We start from the raw sequence: 17,935 nt of genomic DNA, 5'->3' as shown, positions 1-17,935 counted from the left end.
GGCTGTTATGGACCAGAAAATTCAGTTCATCTGGTCCAGTCTGAGTCTGACTGACTTAATAAAATTTATTTTAAATTATTAATGTACTTAATTTTAATTTGAATAAGGACAATTCTATCTTCCAGTTTTAAAAGTAGAACTGCAATATGAGTTTGCTTAGCTGGTCTAAAGTAGAGAAAAAATTCTTATTCTATTTCATTACTCAGCAACTATCAATTAAGTGAATTCTCACTAATGAACTGTAGAATGTTCTATTCTGCCCCACAGTGAGGAGCATTAAGATAGGGACATCTTAATTTCAGGAAGCATTTCTGAACAATAGGGTTCAGAATCCACTCTTTATCGTTGGAGAACACTTTTAATTTTGTTTTCCTTTTAAAGAATGTAATACAGTTTAAAATGTAATGCAGTGCAAGTCAGAATAGTAGGATCACCCTCTCAGAATGGATCAACAAGATTATTAAAGAGAAAAACGCAAACATAATGTATTCTTTTATTGAGACGAGTAAGAACCTGCTAAAATTAGGAAGTTAGGAGTCTGTGAACTCACATGGGGCTGATGGCTGCCGCCACACCTAGGACGTGCTGTTCAATGACAAAGGTTCCAAGGAAACCCTGCTGGAGCATGCAGCCAGTTTAGAGGGAACAATTCTTTTTAATGTATTGCTCTGCTTTGCAAGGTTTCTTTATTATTTTATAACCTTTAGGCCATAAAATAATAAATTCTTAAAATATAAAAACTTTGCAAAACTATGCAATATATTCCGAACTTACCAAAGGGCTGGCTCCATGCTCCAGCAGCTTTCCTAAGTAGCTTTGACCTCACAGAATGGGGCATTCTGGGGCACCGCAGTGGAGCAGGCCAGTACAATGTATAAGCACCTACAACGGGGATAAAAGATTAGTTTTTCTTTCATTCCTTAGTCAATGCCTCCTTTGGTCTAGTTAACAAAGGAATTAAAACGTACTTGGCATTTTAACCACACCCAGCACAGGAGGTTGATCTCTCTTCCTGATGGGCTCCTAAAATGAAGAGTCCCTATTTAACTCTCAAAACCCCCTAACTGATCAAAAATTGAAGATCTAACTTCATTTCTGTATGCCAGTAAAAATACTAATTTAGTCAATGGGAGTGGTGACACACAATCATAATTTTATATCAGAGTTCTCTGAGATAGAAATCTGGGCTGAAATGTTAAGCAGGATTTGGTTACGCTGAACCTCAAAGGGTAAAATGCAAAGTTGCAAAATTTCAAGTCATGAAGAGCAGGAGTCTAACAAACTCCAGGATGTATTTTTTGCTATCACATCAAGAAATACTCATTTTTAAAACAGTAATGAAATGGGAATTAAGTTTGTAAGTGGAATTAATGAAGCTGTATCTGATGCCAGCTTTCCCCAAATGACAATCGCAATTCTAGCAGCCCGCAGTTTTTCTGGTTTAATAGGAACGGGAGATCAGTGGCAAAGAAGGGATTGATGTGATGTGATGGTTCATGAGACTAGAGTGTTGCTGGCCTCATCTCAGTTCCTTCAACTCCCTTGTTTCCCTTCTCTTCTTTGAAAATAGTATAAAATTTTCTATTCCTTCTATAAGCTACAAAGGGCACAGATGCTGATTGCTTTCCCCCAGAGGTTTGCTGCTTTAATTCACTTGTCAGTCATAAACAAACTTCTCCTCCTAAAAGGCTGAATACTATCAGTATTGGGAAGGACCTCAGGGCAGTAAATGCTTATTTGTTGAAAAAATAGTTTTGGAAGAAATAAAAATTTTTGTATTCAGGAGAGTCACGGACACCACAAATTACCTGAGTTTTGGAGAGGTCAACATTATCTGTGTTTTATGGCTCTGTCATGATGTTGTATATGCTCTATGTTTCAACATTATCCTATACAAGCATACATTCCTTAGTTGAACTCTCCTACGGTTCAGTCCTTCTCTGGTCTCACTGAATGCACTGAGGCAAATTTGGCTCAGCCCCCAGCAGAGCAAAGGCCTAGCAGTGATGACATCAGGACATGCTGGAACACGCAAGTCTATATAAGAAATACTCAGTGGACTTTAAAAAAATCATAATTTTAAAAATTTACCTTAAAACAGGGTGATTTGATTAAAATCTCAACATTTCTGTTGTTTTTTTTTCCTGCAGCCTAGATATTTTTACCTTTCTTTTGGGGAAATAAGAAGCTGAAAAAAAAGTTTTTCAAAACAAAGGCAACTCTAATCCCTATGTAAAATCCAAAACAGTATTAGGGCAAGTATAGCTTAAATCACAAGAAACTGATCAAGAATTAATAAGATAATACTGTTAATCTTTAGCCTATTTAATATCTAATAATAAATATTTTAAAAAGGACAATAAAACAGGCCAACAGCCTATTTTAAAATAAACAATAATTGTTGAAAAGAAATCGTTGCAGTTGGTATCAAATAATGCTTCCTTCAGTTATTCAGTAAATTGGTACAAAGTTTATCCAGTGTATTTTTATTGCCCTGGATTACCTTCATTTTAGTAACTAAAAATAGCAATACTGCTAAAATCAAAGAACTTTCTATGGAGGGAGTAGAGATGTTGGACTACCGTGACTCTAAGACGCCTTCATAAAAACAGGTTCCATTAACACTCCCATAGTTCTTTCTCTTTGCATCAACCCAGCTAACCTTAAAAATAAATAAATTGATGGACCTGCTTTCAGTGCTGAACTGTAACTTCCCTGGAGTACAGAGATTGACAGAACTGTTTCTGTCAGAAATTTCTAAAGTTATTAACAAAAAAAGCTGATTCGCATTTCACTATAAATGTTTGGCTTTTTCCTGATAACTTCGCTACTTCCACACAAGTACCTGCAAGAAAACACATTTCCACATCTCTACAAAAATCACATCCCTAAGTCCTACAAATGAGGAAGTCCCCCGATATCTACTCTTGCTTTCAGATTAGAGAATGAAAAAGAAGACACCAGAAAACCGCTTCCTTAAGGTAATTTTGGTAAAGCGCTGCTTTCATCAAATAAAACAATCCAGGCTCTGCAGAGACAGCAGTAAAACAGCAGGAGGTCAATGAGCAGCCTCCTTGATGCTCTGTACTTCTAAGTCTAAATACCTACGGCCATGCCCCTCTCAAACAAACCATATCTTCCATACAGCACTCTCTACACAGCTTCCAGCAACTCCAGTTGCCTACGGCAGTCCCAGAGGTGTTGCCTGTTCTTCCCGTTCTTTTATCACTCACATCATCCAGTTTGCTGTGTTACAGTACAATGGAGACGGTGTTTCAAAACAGGCAGAGGAGAAGCCTCACCTGCAGAGGCACCAGAGGACAAACCCAAGTCCACAGTAGGGGTCCAAGCAGATCGCAACTTCTCGGGAGGGATAAAGCTCACACTGCAGCTTAATAGAACGACAAAAGGCACTAGTGGCTGCATGAGACATCTGAAAGACAACAGCAAAGTAATTAAAATGATCAACTACGTTGTTCGGAAGACTGCACCAAGTGCTTAAATCAGTTACAGGATAAAAACCCCCAAATAAATATTGACTTCATGCTCAGTGTAAGCACACATGGAATTTATATCTAAGGAAACATAATTTTCCTTCAAGAGGGTATCCAAATAATGGTGAAAGGGGAGAGAAGACAGGATGAATGATAAGTTTGAAGTGATTTAGGAAGAAAGCTGTGAGTGGTTTAAAGATGTGCTCCAAGCTATATGCAAAGCTAATGATAGCACACTAAACTTTCTGGAACAACAAAGGAATTAATGACTGCACAGCCTGAATGAAGCATTTTGTTGATCAACAGTAACATATTTCTAAGTACGTATTTCTTAATAAAATACCAATGCACTTTTTAAATGAACATGGATTTTGCCTGCAAAACAGTACAAAGGACCTAATCATTCAGTGATAAAGATTCCTAATAAACTTAGTAAAGTTTCTGTAATAAGTCTTCATGTTGTTTAATATGTCTTCAGCTCCTAGTTGAGAAACAGGCTCTCAAAATCCTGGTGAGAAAGCTCTTGGAGATAAAAGCAGATAGTAGAAAAACAGAAATAAAAAACCTGATCAAAAGGAAATTATCCTGGTTTTTCTTTTAATGTTAGGATGCTTTCCACATACACCCATCCTGACTTAGAAGTCCTAATGACAATGGAAACAGAAAAATATCTTTGTCCTATCTATTAGCAAACAATAAAGATACCCTCGTTAGAAATACAGTCTGGGTAGGATTTAACTTACCTAACCTTTGATCTCTGCCACATATGGAGCTGGTTGCCTTATATACTGCTGGAGTCAATGGAGGGGAACAGACACTTGGAAGGTAAACTTTATTTGATCTTAAGGTAAACAGGGGAATAAAGATTCAGAAGTGACTTTTTCTCCACTGCCAATGATGTATTCCAAGTGATTCGAAAGGACCAGCTCAGAATAGATGTGTGCACACTGACTGTCTGCAGTTTGCAGAGATTAACCTACTCTACCTGATTTGAGACCATTTTTTCACACAGGATTAACATGAACTGTATTGATACAGAACTGGTGCTATTCTGTGAATTTTTAAGGCATACTGCTCCCAAGCTATTGAAAAAGTTGAGAGCAAACGTGGAATCTACTATATTCAAGGTGATTAAAAAACATTTATCCATTTTCAGAAGCCACAAGAGTTATTTAACCATTTTTTAAATTTAGCACAACTGCATTATAAATATAAGCCTTGTGGCCTCTTTTGATCTTTTCATAATTAATTAATCATTAGTGATGATGTAGTAGATGGTAACTGTTTACATAAACCTGCTGAGTCAGTGATCTGGAGGCTTTGTGACCCAAATATTAGAAGCTAATCAAGAATTCCTTGATGGATTTATCTGTATTTCCCTCTAGCCACATTAAGAAAGGTTCATTGACTTGCCCTGCCTTTGACTATCTTTGAAGTTTTCCAAATATTCACTTTGCATAGTTAGTAGCCACTTCTGCAAGTCTGATAAGGTGGAATTCAGACCTAATTTAATATGGATGATTGCATTTGAAACAATCATTTGAAGCTCCCTTTAGAAGAAATGGAAGACTTACATGACATTCAAAAATAGATGTTTCAGGTAAGTCAGATAAATTACACCCTAGAAGCCCCTGCTTCTCTCTGTTGGTTATTGAGAAGCCCAGTAGCTACTCCACATCTGTAGGCATCATAGCTATTCAAAGTTAGATAAAATGCTTTTAAAGTATGCTGACAGCTTCTGAAAATTGATGGATCATACCAAAGAGTATAGGAATTCAATACATGCTACAAGTGTGATACATCAGCAGAGATTGCTGAAGTAATCATACTTTTTAGATATGGTAAGAATAACAGAGTAATTTTACCTCTGCCTATGTCTTGGTGAAACCAATAGTGGGATAATACATAAGTCAGCAGACAGGTAAAACAGATTTGATGAATTGTGGCTAAAGGATTGGAGAAAATGGTAGAATAGATATAAAGAGCTCAAGATGCATTAGTTTATCAAACGAATCTATCAATAGTTTTTTGCTGCTTACTCTAGTATTGTACCAGGTGAATATCAGAGAAATCTTCAGGTCCCTTAATTGCATGAAGAAGAGAACATTGAAGACCAATGGCCAGTAGCTGAGTTGCAATAAGAAGGGGAAAATGAATGGACACTGGAACAAGCAGACAAAAGATGCCTGAGTCTCATTTCATTCATAAAACGGAAATAACAGATGCATAAGTTGAAAAGTGTTTCAGGCCAACAAGCTAGTGGGCTATCCACAGGGGTACTGGAATGAAATGTTTAGTCTGAGGAGGAGGAGAGGGGCTAAACCCACCACATAGAGTCCCGTAGCAAGTACAGAAGAACTAATCTAATGTTAATGGAATCGAATAATAACTGCAAGGGAGGAAGTATATCAATTTCTAGTACCAAAAATCATGAGGAGTTACAAATCAGGAGCAATGTACCACCTGCCAGTCAGGCATCACAGCAAAGAATGGCAGCTTTATCTAGAAGTCCCTACCTTTACCCCTGCTAGCATGCCAGTTGTGGAGACACTGAAGTCAAGGTAAGCAAGCGTTTCAGGGTTAGAAGGTTTGTAGATCTGTGCAGGCCGCTTCTTTGGCAAATCGTCTAGTGAAAATAGAGAAAGAAAACAGGTGTAGCTGGTGTATCTTATTCCCACACATGTATCAGACAGACCTCTGAGCCCCTGACAAACACAATATTGAAGACAGAGAAGTCCCCCAGCCTCAGCACTCACCTGTGTCTAGTACCGGAGGCCATGTTCTGATATCCACTGCTGCTGCCGCCTCTCGTGACCGTAATAATTTACATATTAATTGTGTGGTCATTAAGCAGGCAGAGCGGCTCACCTAGAAATTTGAGAAATAAATAATAATGCAACAGGATACTAATTAATTTTCCCATGAAAATGAGCAAGGCAGTGACTCGTTTTCTGCCTGAACAGGACACGGGTATTTCAGTCTAATGTTTTCCGACCAGGACGTGGAAAGATGCTCAAAAAGTACAGCTCACAAAGCTGACAAAGTCATGTGAGTTGTACAAATTACATGAAAATTGCACTGTAATGAAACTAAAGGCACCTTAATAGTGCAAATGTGACTTTTCCAACACTTTGTATCAGATATCACCCCAAAATGCTGGTAGAGAAAACTGTGTCCAAACATTTCCTATGTGATGATAATATATCTTGGTTTATAAACAATATTTTCACATAAACCAAAACCTAGCCTGACATTTTATATGAATAATTTTGGTATCTTAAATCAATTTTATGTTAGCCACAATTCTTTCCGGTTCTTGTAATAGTGATAAACCACTGGGAACTCTTCTAGTACTGGCAAAAGTAGCTCTAGATCAGAAATTGTGCAAGTGGTACTAAGAAATGAAATGGTGAGCTTACTGCAAATACCATCTGCACTGAATTTTAGATGACACATGCTGAAGGTATTCTCCTTTTAGATTTGCTATTTTCAAAAATTCATAAATAGTAACTACAAGAATATTTCTTACTGAATATAAAAATTAATATATTTAAGAAAATATTCAGTCAAACATAAATATGACACTGTTAATCACTGAAGACAGTACAGAGGAAAAGCTGAAAAGGCAACATCATTCTTCTTTTCCCAGAATTTTGGGAATCTGTGCAAATGTTGCTAAGAGTACTTTTTTTCTTTAAGGAATTTGAAACATTTCATTGCATACTAAATTTCAAATGCTTAACCTAAGAAAATCAATAATCATATGTACACTAATTTGCCTCTGAGCAGAAGAGATCAGCTTCTATTGACAGTAATCCCATGGAAGTCAACCTTCCAGGTTGAGGAAACCTTTCATCAGAGGAAATTTGGAGCATGGAAGCACTGAATCAAACTCTACTTACTTCCTCCAACCCCATGAGTTCCCTGTATAGACAGCCTAAATATTTCAAGCTAAAAGTGAACACAAGTGAAGCCACTACAGCACCCCTCAATCCAATCATTGTCAGTGTCACAGCAAGGGAAATTAACTCTTACATTGATAATCTTAATCTATGAAAATCTTGATTTGGGACAGTGAAGGCATAAAACAAAAGGAATTTCAAGAGCTAGTGGCTCTCTCAGGAATTATATTATCCAAAAGATCAGGCAGCTCATTAAAATACAGAATATCCAGGCCTGGAGAATAGCAAGTCAGAGATAAAGAGGTAGGGAGAGTGGGAAGGAGAAAGAAGACAGCTACAGGTTAGCAACTGCTCAAGGTTGGGCTCAGTTCACTTATTTTTTACCAGTTCATCACAAAAACCACAATTGTGTAGGCCAACTTTTGCTCAGAAGCCATTTTTACTGACTTCAAAAGGTGCTGTGTAGACATATAACATGGTAGAGTAGGCACTGATCCCATCACACCAGGAAATTTGCATGATTGTATTGGCAATGAAAGAACAGCCTCAATATTTTAATTTCTATAAGGCCATCAATCTCCAAATTGAAAGAAAATCTTGTGTAGAACAGAGCTGAGAGGTTTATAAGTCAAACTGGCATTAATATGGCTAATAAATTTCATCATTTTATTTAAAGTTAGTCTATTGAAGGGACAATGATTACAAGTCAGTTTTTCATCATGAAACCAAATAGATTTAGTTTAGCTATTAAACATCAAAGGAAAAGCAAATTAACACACTTCACTTCTGTATGCTAACAACTGATGTTTAAAAATACTGAGTGCCAAAATATTAAATAATGAGAATCCTGAAAACAATAGGACAATTTCTCATACCTCTACTGGTAATTTGTGGCATCTGATGCCACAAGCAGAGCCAGAAATTATAACTATCTCTAGTACTTGTTAATTGAAAACAACAAAATTAATTAAAAATGGTAAAACCACATTTGTTTTAACTTGTTTTTTCAGAGACTTAGAACTCCATTCAATAGATTAGAAACTGCAAGACTTAAGTGGCTATCTCTTTGTAATAATTTTATTTCCCTCAGTAACAAGCACCTTGCAGTTATTTACGTGCAACAAAGACTAAATATTGTTAGATAAAGTCAAAATACCAAATGAAAGCACCAAAGGAAAAAGTCCGAGTAGCACTTCCCTGGATGAAACAAAATACTTACCAGTGTCTTAACAACAGAACTTTGAAATTGTTTTAAATGCAAAACAATTAGCTGTACAGAGCTGAGCACCAACTGCCATCAGGTGAGGCTAAACTTCCCACTGAGATTTTTCTCAACAGTCAGTGTAAGGCTGCCAGTGAGGAGACCTACCATTCTTGGCACATAGCTAAATACAAAAAGGCACTTCGAATACATTTCTTGAAAGGAGTAGCACAACTGAGGGAAAATGTGACAGCTCAAGTCAGCGGGTTGCATGCTGTCAAGCAGTGTTGGTTTGGCAACATGCTGAAGTCCAGGATCTTTGGAACAAATACTAATATTCAACCCACACCAACACTCACTGAAGTTACTGTTCCTAAAGACTATGCAAATCCATCACCCATTTCATCTACTTATGCAATGTGAGGTGTCTGCTCACCTCCACAATCATCTTCACCGTAGGTAACGTGGTTGCTATGTTCTGGGGGTGTGGAGGTCGGACTGTTATTGGCACACAGCCTGCATACAGGCATCCGTAAAACGCCGCAATCAGGTCTATCCCTGCACAAAGAACAAACAAAAACCCTCCCCTGAAAATCAAATCGTTTAATCACAGGCACTTATGTCAGCATAAATATTACTTGGAACCGAACTCAGAAGGTTAAAGAAGTGACTGAGCCTTTTAACAGACTTCTTTTTCAGCCCCTTGTCAGTATCTGTTCGGCTTCATTGATTCCTTTCAATCGCACCGTTTGGAGCACGAAAAACAAAAGGCAAAACACAAAACTGAAGCCAAATGTCAACACTGAGGTGAACTTCACTTTGATGTTCAGGAAGTAAGCTGTTAAAAAGACTGGTTTCTATCGATAAATTATCTTCCTAAATTCACATTTATAGACAGATGAGAGTGTACAGGAAGAGGGATGCCCCAGCAAATGGACAAAGTAGGATGACGCTTGTTCCTATGAGTTGCAGAAAGAACATTTGGAGGTTCCATAAAATACTTTCTCTTGTAATTTTTAAACTCACATAGGAAAATTTTACAGCAAAAAAGGAAGTAATGATTTTGAAATTCTGCTTCTAACACAAAATTAGTTGTTGTCCTATATAAATATTGACGGCAGGTGATGGATTGTGGACAGCACCCTTTAGGTTACCTAAGGAGGCTGAACAGACAACAGCATGAAGATCTCTTAAATGCTGCTGTTTGATTCCTCCCTGGTGCTGTACACAGGCTGTGATAAGAAGACAGGATGGGCTGCTTTATTCTTTCAGTGGAAAAGGATCTGTAGTACTGGTAGGTTATTGTTCCTTCATCGTGAGAAGGGAAATACAGAAAATAAAAATTTAAGTTTAAAGCACTAGTCTTCCTTTGTGCAAAAGGTTTTCCCATATTAACCATTGAGAAATTACTCTTATAAACTAAAAAGATATAATCAGTGTCTTGCAGTCCTCACAAAGCAAATATCAGAATACGGACCTGAAATCAGACTGTTTATTTTACCAACACATATGAAATATTAAAAAGCAGCACTTGATCAGAAATAATTTCAAGAAAATGCCAAATATGATACCAGTTAACACAAAGTTAAAAGCCCTTATGCCAAAGGATGAAAATCCAAGCCACAGAGATCTATCTGTCTAGATTAAGGATTTAGAGAAAAAATAGCAATTATAAATTTGTATTTCTTAATCATTTGCTACTTATTCATCACATTTCTATTCTGAAAAACCCATTTATTACTTCCTAGTTATTGTTGCTTCACCCTCAGGAAACACAGCATTTCCAAGAGGGAATTCAACAGGTGAATATAAGAACACTCAGCAGATGGAATTGCATGCTCATAAAATAGTCTATATCCAGGAAACTAAAAGAAAGACAGTGATTAAATTTAACTGCTCATAAGAGACAGGTCTTAAAAAGACAGGTTAATCTTAATCTGAACCCAAAGAAATAATACCTATGTGTATACACAAATAGAAATTCTTTTAAATATGTTTGACTAAGTTCAAAGGAATGAGAATAAGGCAAACATTTTGTGTTTTGCCAATTAACATGGTTTACAGTTTGGTAACACCAGTGATGCTGCACTGTTCTAAAGGACCTTGATAAACTTCTGGGATTACCAAGGTACCGCTACGGTAGTTCTTTACCTGGTGGGTAAACCAAAGCCACGTGGTCTCCATCTTGTAAATGTCCCCTTTCCATCAACATGACAGCTATCTTCTCAGCTCGTTTATGCAGCTGGACACATGTTAGTGAGTTGGCTATTGTTCCCTGCACAGGAAGAAAGATAAATGTCACAGAAGATAAAGCAATGTGCTGAAACTCCATTTTCCTCTGCACCTTACAAGTTACAGGGTGAGGTGTAGCCACAATATGTCATGTAATCAACTTAAATACGGAAACGTTCAGCCTTAGGCCAAACTGCAGTTGGAAGGAAAAAGGATGTTTGTAAAGCAGAGGAATGTTCTCTATTCCTTTCTCTGTACCTTCTGCCCTCAACAGTGTTTTTGCTCCAACCAAGGCAGTACAGCAGTGTGATAATGCCCTGCCCATGTAACCTGTACTTCCCTTGCTACATAGGCAGCAATTCCTGCTACAGCCAGGAAAGTGCCTTTATGCCCTCTGCAGCAATCTGGAGCATCTGTGGAGAGCAATTCTGAAAATTGCATTTTCTTGTCTGCACGCTGGAGTGGAGCCAAATGGCACAGCAGAAATACTTTAAAGACGAGAGACAAAAGACACAGGAGAAAACAATACTTTGTGACAGGGAAAAGAATTAGTCTGGAACAAGAGCTACGCACTTATACTGCATATAAATGAAACAGAGAAGAAAGGCATTTGTTAAATTTGAATAACTCTGGTCAGCATGAAAAGGAAATTGAAAATGACAATATGCCAGAGAGCTTGGCTTTTCTGAAGCACTTCAAATAGTGCTAACCCAAAATCATCAAACAGACACAGTATTTTAAATTGAATGAGTGTTACGGTTCTTACATTTCCTAAATATATATATATGCTGTGTGTATATGCACACACACAAATATACATTTACAGAAATATATACATCTGTATCACAAAATTCACTACCACTGCAGACACCTCAGAAGTCTAAAAATGAATGTACAGGACAGACTGATTGCACTTAGAGCTGGTCAGGCCAGGTCTGGGCTGAGAGAAAGGGACAGAGCTATATGGGAAGGGCTGCATCTTGGCTTGTGTACTTGTTCTATGGAAAAAGAGGATTTCAGTCTCCAGTACTGCTATGATACACCTGGCATCTATCACTGTCACTGCAAGTATGGCATGTTACCAGGCATCACTTGGCATTTACAGACTTCATTACAAGCTGTCAACAAAGAAGAAAACCTAACTAAAAATAAAACAAAGTCAGGGTTTAGCATTCCCCTTCATTATCCTCAGCAACTACACTTACTGAATTGCACTTCAGGGAACTTTAATCAGTCTTCTGATCAACGTGAAGATCATTTCACTAAGAAAGATTTCTCTAAAGACATATGCAACTATATAGATGCTGGACTAGAGATGGTTTCCATCTGTCCAGCCCTAAGCATGCCAAAGTGACCTGAGGTCTGGGTGTCCTGCCATTGCAGACCTGTAAGGAGGAATGTGCTTAAACTCTCCATTCCTTCTTTCAAGAGACTGCCTGTTTGCTTAGCCATGAGAAGAGGGACCCTTTATATCCCCACATACATCAGCAGCACAGGTCCACTGACCCAGAAAGGGAATTGCTGCAGATTATGTAAATTTGTGCAGAACTTGTTTACATTTCAGACTTTTGGCACTTGCTGCCTGTGAACCAGTGGAAAGACAGTGTTTATATGAACTGCAGGGAAGGAAAATCCTGTTGTTGGACAAGAATCATTGGCAAGAATCAGTAACTTGGGTCAATTCCCTTGGGTCTTTTATATGAGCTGTTCTGAAATGTAAAGGTGTTGCAATCCTTCATGACACATACTAAAAACAATGTACTGCGCTAATTTTGAAATACTTCAAATTCTCAAAAAGCATGGGTTACAGGAAAACACTCATCTCAGTGGACTTCTATTAGTCATCCACTGCAGGACGCCTGAATGTTTTAGAACAAAGTGTACAGAAATGCCCAAGGAAGACAAAATAGGAAAAGTTACAAATTAGAACCAAAATTTAAGGTGGGAAATAAACCTTGACTAGGGTAAACCCCACCAGACCAGTCATTCCTTTCCATAAAATATTAAATCTCTCCAAAATCCATTACATCTCTCAAACAAATATCATGCAACAAGATACTCCCTGTTGAGAGTAGCAGAGAAACTGAATTTCAAAATTCGACTGTTTTTCACTTCTCTGGAATGAGAACTGATTTTGATAATCCTTGTTTTGCACATTGTGCCCTTCTCTCCCACTGTTTGAACCCTTCTGCCAGCATGGGAAGTTTGCCTTTATTTAAAGCTCAAAAGTAACAGCATGTGTGGAGGAGATGGGACAGCACATATCACTATCTCTTTCTCACAGCATCTTTGCTCCTAACTTATAGGACACAACAATGAAATTCTTTAATGGTGTAATATTGGATCTATAAACAGCATTGCCTCTCAAGATTTCTACTTTGCCATAGAAAACTACATTACTGTTTCACTATTTATTTCTCAGGTTTACATGTTCACATAATATTAGCTATTAATCTGAATTTTAAAAAAGTTACTTAATGAGTTAATGGTAGCCTCAAACTGGTACCAGCACTGTAAAATGGTCTGGAGAAGCATATTCTGTAAATACAGTAAGTGCTCATTTCACAGATATTCACAAATTACTAGAGGTTTAAGAACCCATTCAAGCTGCATAAAGACCACATGGGCTGAGACAACATCAGCTACTACTCCAGGTAGTCCAGGGGAATAGCACTATTCCAGGCCTCTCCTCTCCTGGAGTCCCTCATATGCTACATATGTTTCCCAGATTTGACAGATATGTCTAGATGTACTGTGGTGGGATGGTTTGAAATCAGAAATCAGACTTTAATTCTCTCTGTGGTCTTGAGAATTATTGGTTTGCCCTCTATAATCATCCAGGTAGTCTATAATCTCTCACTCTTAGTAAAGCCAAGTTTTGTACCATGTCTCATGCATTAATTAATTTTTGGTAAGCAATGAAATACTGTGCCAGGTTGGCACCTCATGTAGGCTATGCAGAGAGATTTATTAGTGATCCTCTGCAGACTTGATTGGATTCTGGGTACACCTCTTCTTCTTTTCACCTCCTTTCCCCATTCTCATACCTCCCCCAGATCGTCCAGCCTCAAAAACAACAACTATTGCTTCATTTAGGGAAAATACTTTGAAAAGCCTGTGCTTTTCAAATTGGAAATCAGGATGGTGAGCACTATAAACACCACTATTCAGTAAAGGAGCAGATTTGAAACAGATTCAACAGTATTGAAATAGATTTGCAGTGTCAGCTCACACACAACATATATGTGGTGGAAAAAGAAATGAGAAATGCGTAAGGCACACTGTCTGATACAAAAGCAATCTATATTTTGACAACTGGCAATGATTATTCTCTTTTCTGCCTCAGTGAACACCAAATATAGCAGCTGAGTATTAATGGGAAAAGAAACAGAAAGGTCGTGTCCAGCCATAGCACAAGCAGGTGCTGCTGAAATCCCAGTGTGCCATTTCCAGCTGCAGCCTGGCCTGAGGAGGAATGGCCTGAGCTCCTTACCCTGCAGTTGAGCAGAGTGTAGAGCACGTGGTCAGGGGTGGTCTGAGCTCTCCACTGCAACACTTCCGACAGGAAAAGGAACTACAATAAAGCAGAGTGACAGTCATGGCATGAAAGAACATTTTGCCTTTAAAATCGAGGTCACAGCTTCTGTGAGTTTAGCTGTCTGTCTTGTTTATATGCTGCATTTTACATCAATACCCAGAAGCACTAAACAGGAATTAATTCTCTTGTCATCACACATTTACAGTAAGGTGCTTTTGCATGGTAGCAGTGGCCTCTCTGGAAGCGAAGCCATTGCTGGCATTATGATATATTACTGCACATAATTCCAAAGCAATAAAACAGGTCTTACTGATCTCTCTGAATTTAAGCACTGTTTTAATTCATTAGCTTCCTCTCTTTTTCTTACTATAAATATAGAAATATTTACACAGCTTAGAATTTACTAATTTAATTACTCACATAAGCCCCCAAAAGAGCTGAATTTCAACTGTATTTTACAGGATTAAAATAACAACAAATAAGGTCAGGACCATACATGGAAACAAAACTCCCCGGACTTCACCTGAATTAGTAAAAATTATATAATAAAGGGTGATTTCTGGTAAAAGCCTCATTAACGCTTTCCACCATGTTTGTTTTGTTGTCCTATGTAACTTACTTAAAAAAATCCATACAAACAAAATGTAGTGACCTCCCCTTACATCTACTTTATATTTATCTGTAAAGGAGATTCAGAAATATTTTAGTGTTAAAAAAAAAAAAGCCATCAACAAATTCATAACAACAACAGCAATAATAATATACTGCTAAGTGTCCTGATGTTAATGAGCTTAATATAAGTCTTATAAGAAAAGTTTATCTTACCTTTCTGGCTTGGTCATTATCTTCTATTTGCCCCAAATCTCTACCACTGGCCTGTGCAATTCTTTTTCCAGAGACCAAGTTCCCCACCATCACAGAGGCAGGGCCAATTTCTAGAACAAAGCAGATATGTGCAAAGTGTAATAAAAATCCTTTACTTGTAGATGAAAATTCTCTTTATTTCTTTTGCATTACATGATGTTTTTCTCACTGCCATCCACAAAACCAAACCTTGAGCACATCTCTGTTGATGCAAACTTTGGCTGTGGGTCAGTAGTGTCTGGAAGACACGTAGGACTGAATTCATGCTCTCAAAACATATCTAACTAAGGAGCCCATTTAGCATGGGTTCTCTACAGCCAGAGACACATCTTGTCTGTCTTGATATGATGAATCTTTGGAAAATTCAGCTCCTAATGTAGACCTGTCCATTCAAGTGCCTCAAACCAGAGGGACAACATTCCTGTTTCTCTCTTCTGTTCCCTGGGCTTATTTGCATCTGTATTAGCAGTTCTATGATGCTACAGACATGAAGTGACAAAGATTAGGAAGGCAGATGGTGCATATGACAAAGTATATGCAAGCCCTCTAGAATAAGATAGAAAGTGAAGATAAATAACTTCAGAAGAAAAGAAGATGTCATGGCTGACACTTTTCCCTGAGATGGATTTCACTGATGTTTTGTTGCTGCCATTAGGGGAAAATACCTGTCTCATAGATAGCATTCGAGTTCATGTTAGCATTTGTTTTCTGCTTCTCCAGCATGATACTGATCAACTGCAATTGATAGCAAGCTTTACTTCTAGTCTATGATGTCCAAGCTTTGCCTCAGTAATCGTTTCTGGCCTAAGTGTCAAAATATAAGATATGTAAATAACCAAGTAATGTATAATAAAAAGCATCTACAGACTACTCTGCTTTAAAAATATGAAAGCAATAGCCTCTGGGTTTGTCACAACAACACAAAATGGGAGAATGTGATACTATCAAGTTTGGTTTCTGCACTCCTGGCATTGCTTTTACCATAGTGATATATAATGTACCCATAACACATCTATAGGTATCTGCACTGCATTGATCCTAATTCAGTGGTTACTTTGTGATGCAGCAACAAGGAAATGCCGAAGTAAACTCTGTAGTAAAAGGCCTCATTGCTTTCATTAAGTCAGTGGAAATCACTGTTAAACTCTGACATTCCCAGTGTCCCCAAACTAAGATCATGGTTTTGATTTGTGAAACATTTGTCCAAAGGTTTTAAAAACAGAAACAAGTTGATGGTTTAGGTAAACTTGCACTGAATTCATGATGGATAGTCTCCATATTCAAGATGCAGAGAATAAACTCACCTCATATTCCAAGGTGTGGAAGTGGAAAACAACCAACACTTAGTACAATGTAGCTGAATTCTAGTCTTAAGCCTGAAGCTACAGATCCAGAATTCCTTGAAATTAATCTGAATACTAAAATCTGCAATTGGATTCAAAGTAAAAAATTTGATAAAGTTTGCTTGTTCATTGGGCATGAGAAACCAGTGATTGGACTACAGCAGGCTATAAGGGCTTTCTTGGTCTCTTGAGACAGTGCCTTGCTGTTCCATTTCATCCAATACTCTTAATAAAGTGGTATATTTTTGAAGAACCATCTTAAAACCGATTAGGGTTTTCCCTTTAATATACCTGCTGTAAGAATAATACAGAATCTCCCCACTCATGTAGGGCATTAAACCACTAGCTCTTTGTTTTTCTTTATTCATGACCAGTTTTTAAGTATTTGCTCTTTGTCCAACATTGCTATTTAGTGTCAACAGTTCTCTTGCTCTCTATTTTTACTTCAGAAACTCAGCCTTCAAATAAGCCAAGATTTTATCTTTCTCTGTTTTGGTTTCACTCCATACTCTTTAAAAATAACTGACAAGGAATTTACAAAAAACTCCAGGTGTGGACTCAGTAGTGTGTTGTAGAGTGATAAGAATGTCATCTTTATTGAATTAGCATTTTTCCTTGCACTCTTTGTGAAGGTACTTCTAGCTTCTGGCAAAACCAATGACGTCCTTAACACATATGGAATATTTAGGAGGAAAGCTGATCAAGCTGATTCTCACCTGCATTAAAAATCACTTGATTTTGCTCTATACAGTACCATGAACGCAGAGCACTATGTCAGGGTCCCTTTGCCTTCACTCTTCTTACCTGGTTGTTTTTGCCTTGGTTTAGGCAGGTTTGTTACGCAGGTGTGGGGACACATCAGCACGTTACAAGGATGCAGAGATCCTTCCAGGAAGAGCTGTTTGGTTTCTGACAGGTGTATTCCTCCCAGCGGCGTCTTGGGAAGCGTGTTTGCTGGTACGAGCGCTAAGCAGTAGACTCCCACTTGATGAATACTGTCAATAGCCTAAAAAGAAACATGCAGGAAGTTGATTTTAATGAAAGGCTAATTTTTCATCATTCTAATAAGCACATATTGTTTTGAATTACTGCATAAAACAACCCTAATAATTAACTGGCGATGGAAAGACACTTCAGCTATGTCAGTGATAAGGAGGTTCTTTTCAGTGGGAACAGGTGGACGGAAATGTTATTACACTAATTCCAGAAGATAAAAAAGCAAACAGAAATGTGGTGATAAATACACACAAATCTATTAGGAAATTCTACGCAGTCATCCCTCTTAAGCAAACATTAGTATCAGGTATCCTGGAGATTTAATATGGGTTGGCAACCCACGTGAAACTGCTTTTAACCTGTGC

At 37.8% G+C, this 17,935-nt stretch overlaps 1 protein-coding gene across 5 annotated transcripts in view; it reads right to left on the bottom strand.

The window, feature by feature from the left end:
• Nucleotides 1–17,935, bottom strand: part of DIP2C (disco interacting protein 2 homolog C) — a 310,293-nt gene that overhangs the window by 42,643 nt on the left and 249,715 nt on the right. For all 5 annotated transcript variants that reach the window (XM_051812854.1, XM_051812853.1, XM_051812855.1 and 2 more), the window contains 8 exons: nt 17,379–17,580; nt 15,193–15,302; nt 14,323–14,403; nt 10,749–10,872; nt 9,034–9,155; nt 6,251–6,362; nt 6,011–6,120; nt 3,303–3,433 (listed from right to left, as the gene is read on the bottom strand). In XM_051812854.1, coding sequence (XP_051668814.1) covers nt 3,303–3,433; nt 6,011–6,120; nt 6,251–6,362; nt 9,034–9,155; nt 10,749–10,872; nt 14,323–14,403; nt 15,193–15,302; nt 17,379–17,580 — 992 coding nt within the window. The remainder of the gene's footprint in view (nt 1–3,302; nt 3,434–6,010; nt 6,121–6,250; nt 6,363–9,033; nt 9,156–10,748; nt 10,873–14,322; nt 14,404–15,192; nt 15,303–17,378; nt 17,581–17,935) is intronic.

The sequence above is a fragment of the Manacus candei genome, unplaced genomic scaffold (assembly GCF_025592945.1).
Source record: "Manacus candei isolate 608988 ecotype Guabito, Panama unplaced genomic scaffold, ASM2559294v1 h1tg000089l, whole genome shotgun sequence".
Taxonomy (NCBI): Eukaryota; Metazoa; Chordata; class Aves; order Passeriformes; family Pipridae; genus Manacus; species Manacus candei.
The sequence above is the reverse complement of the archived record's forward strand: the minus strand, read 5'-3'. Positions and strand labels throughout refer to the sequence as shown.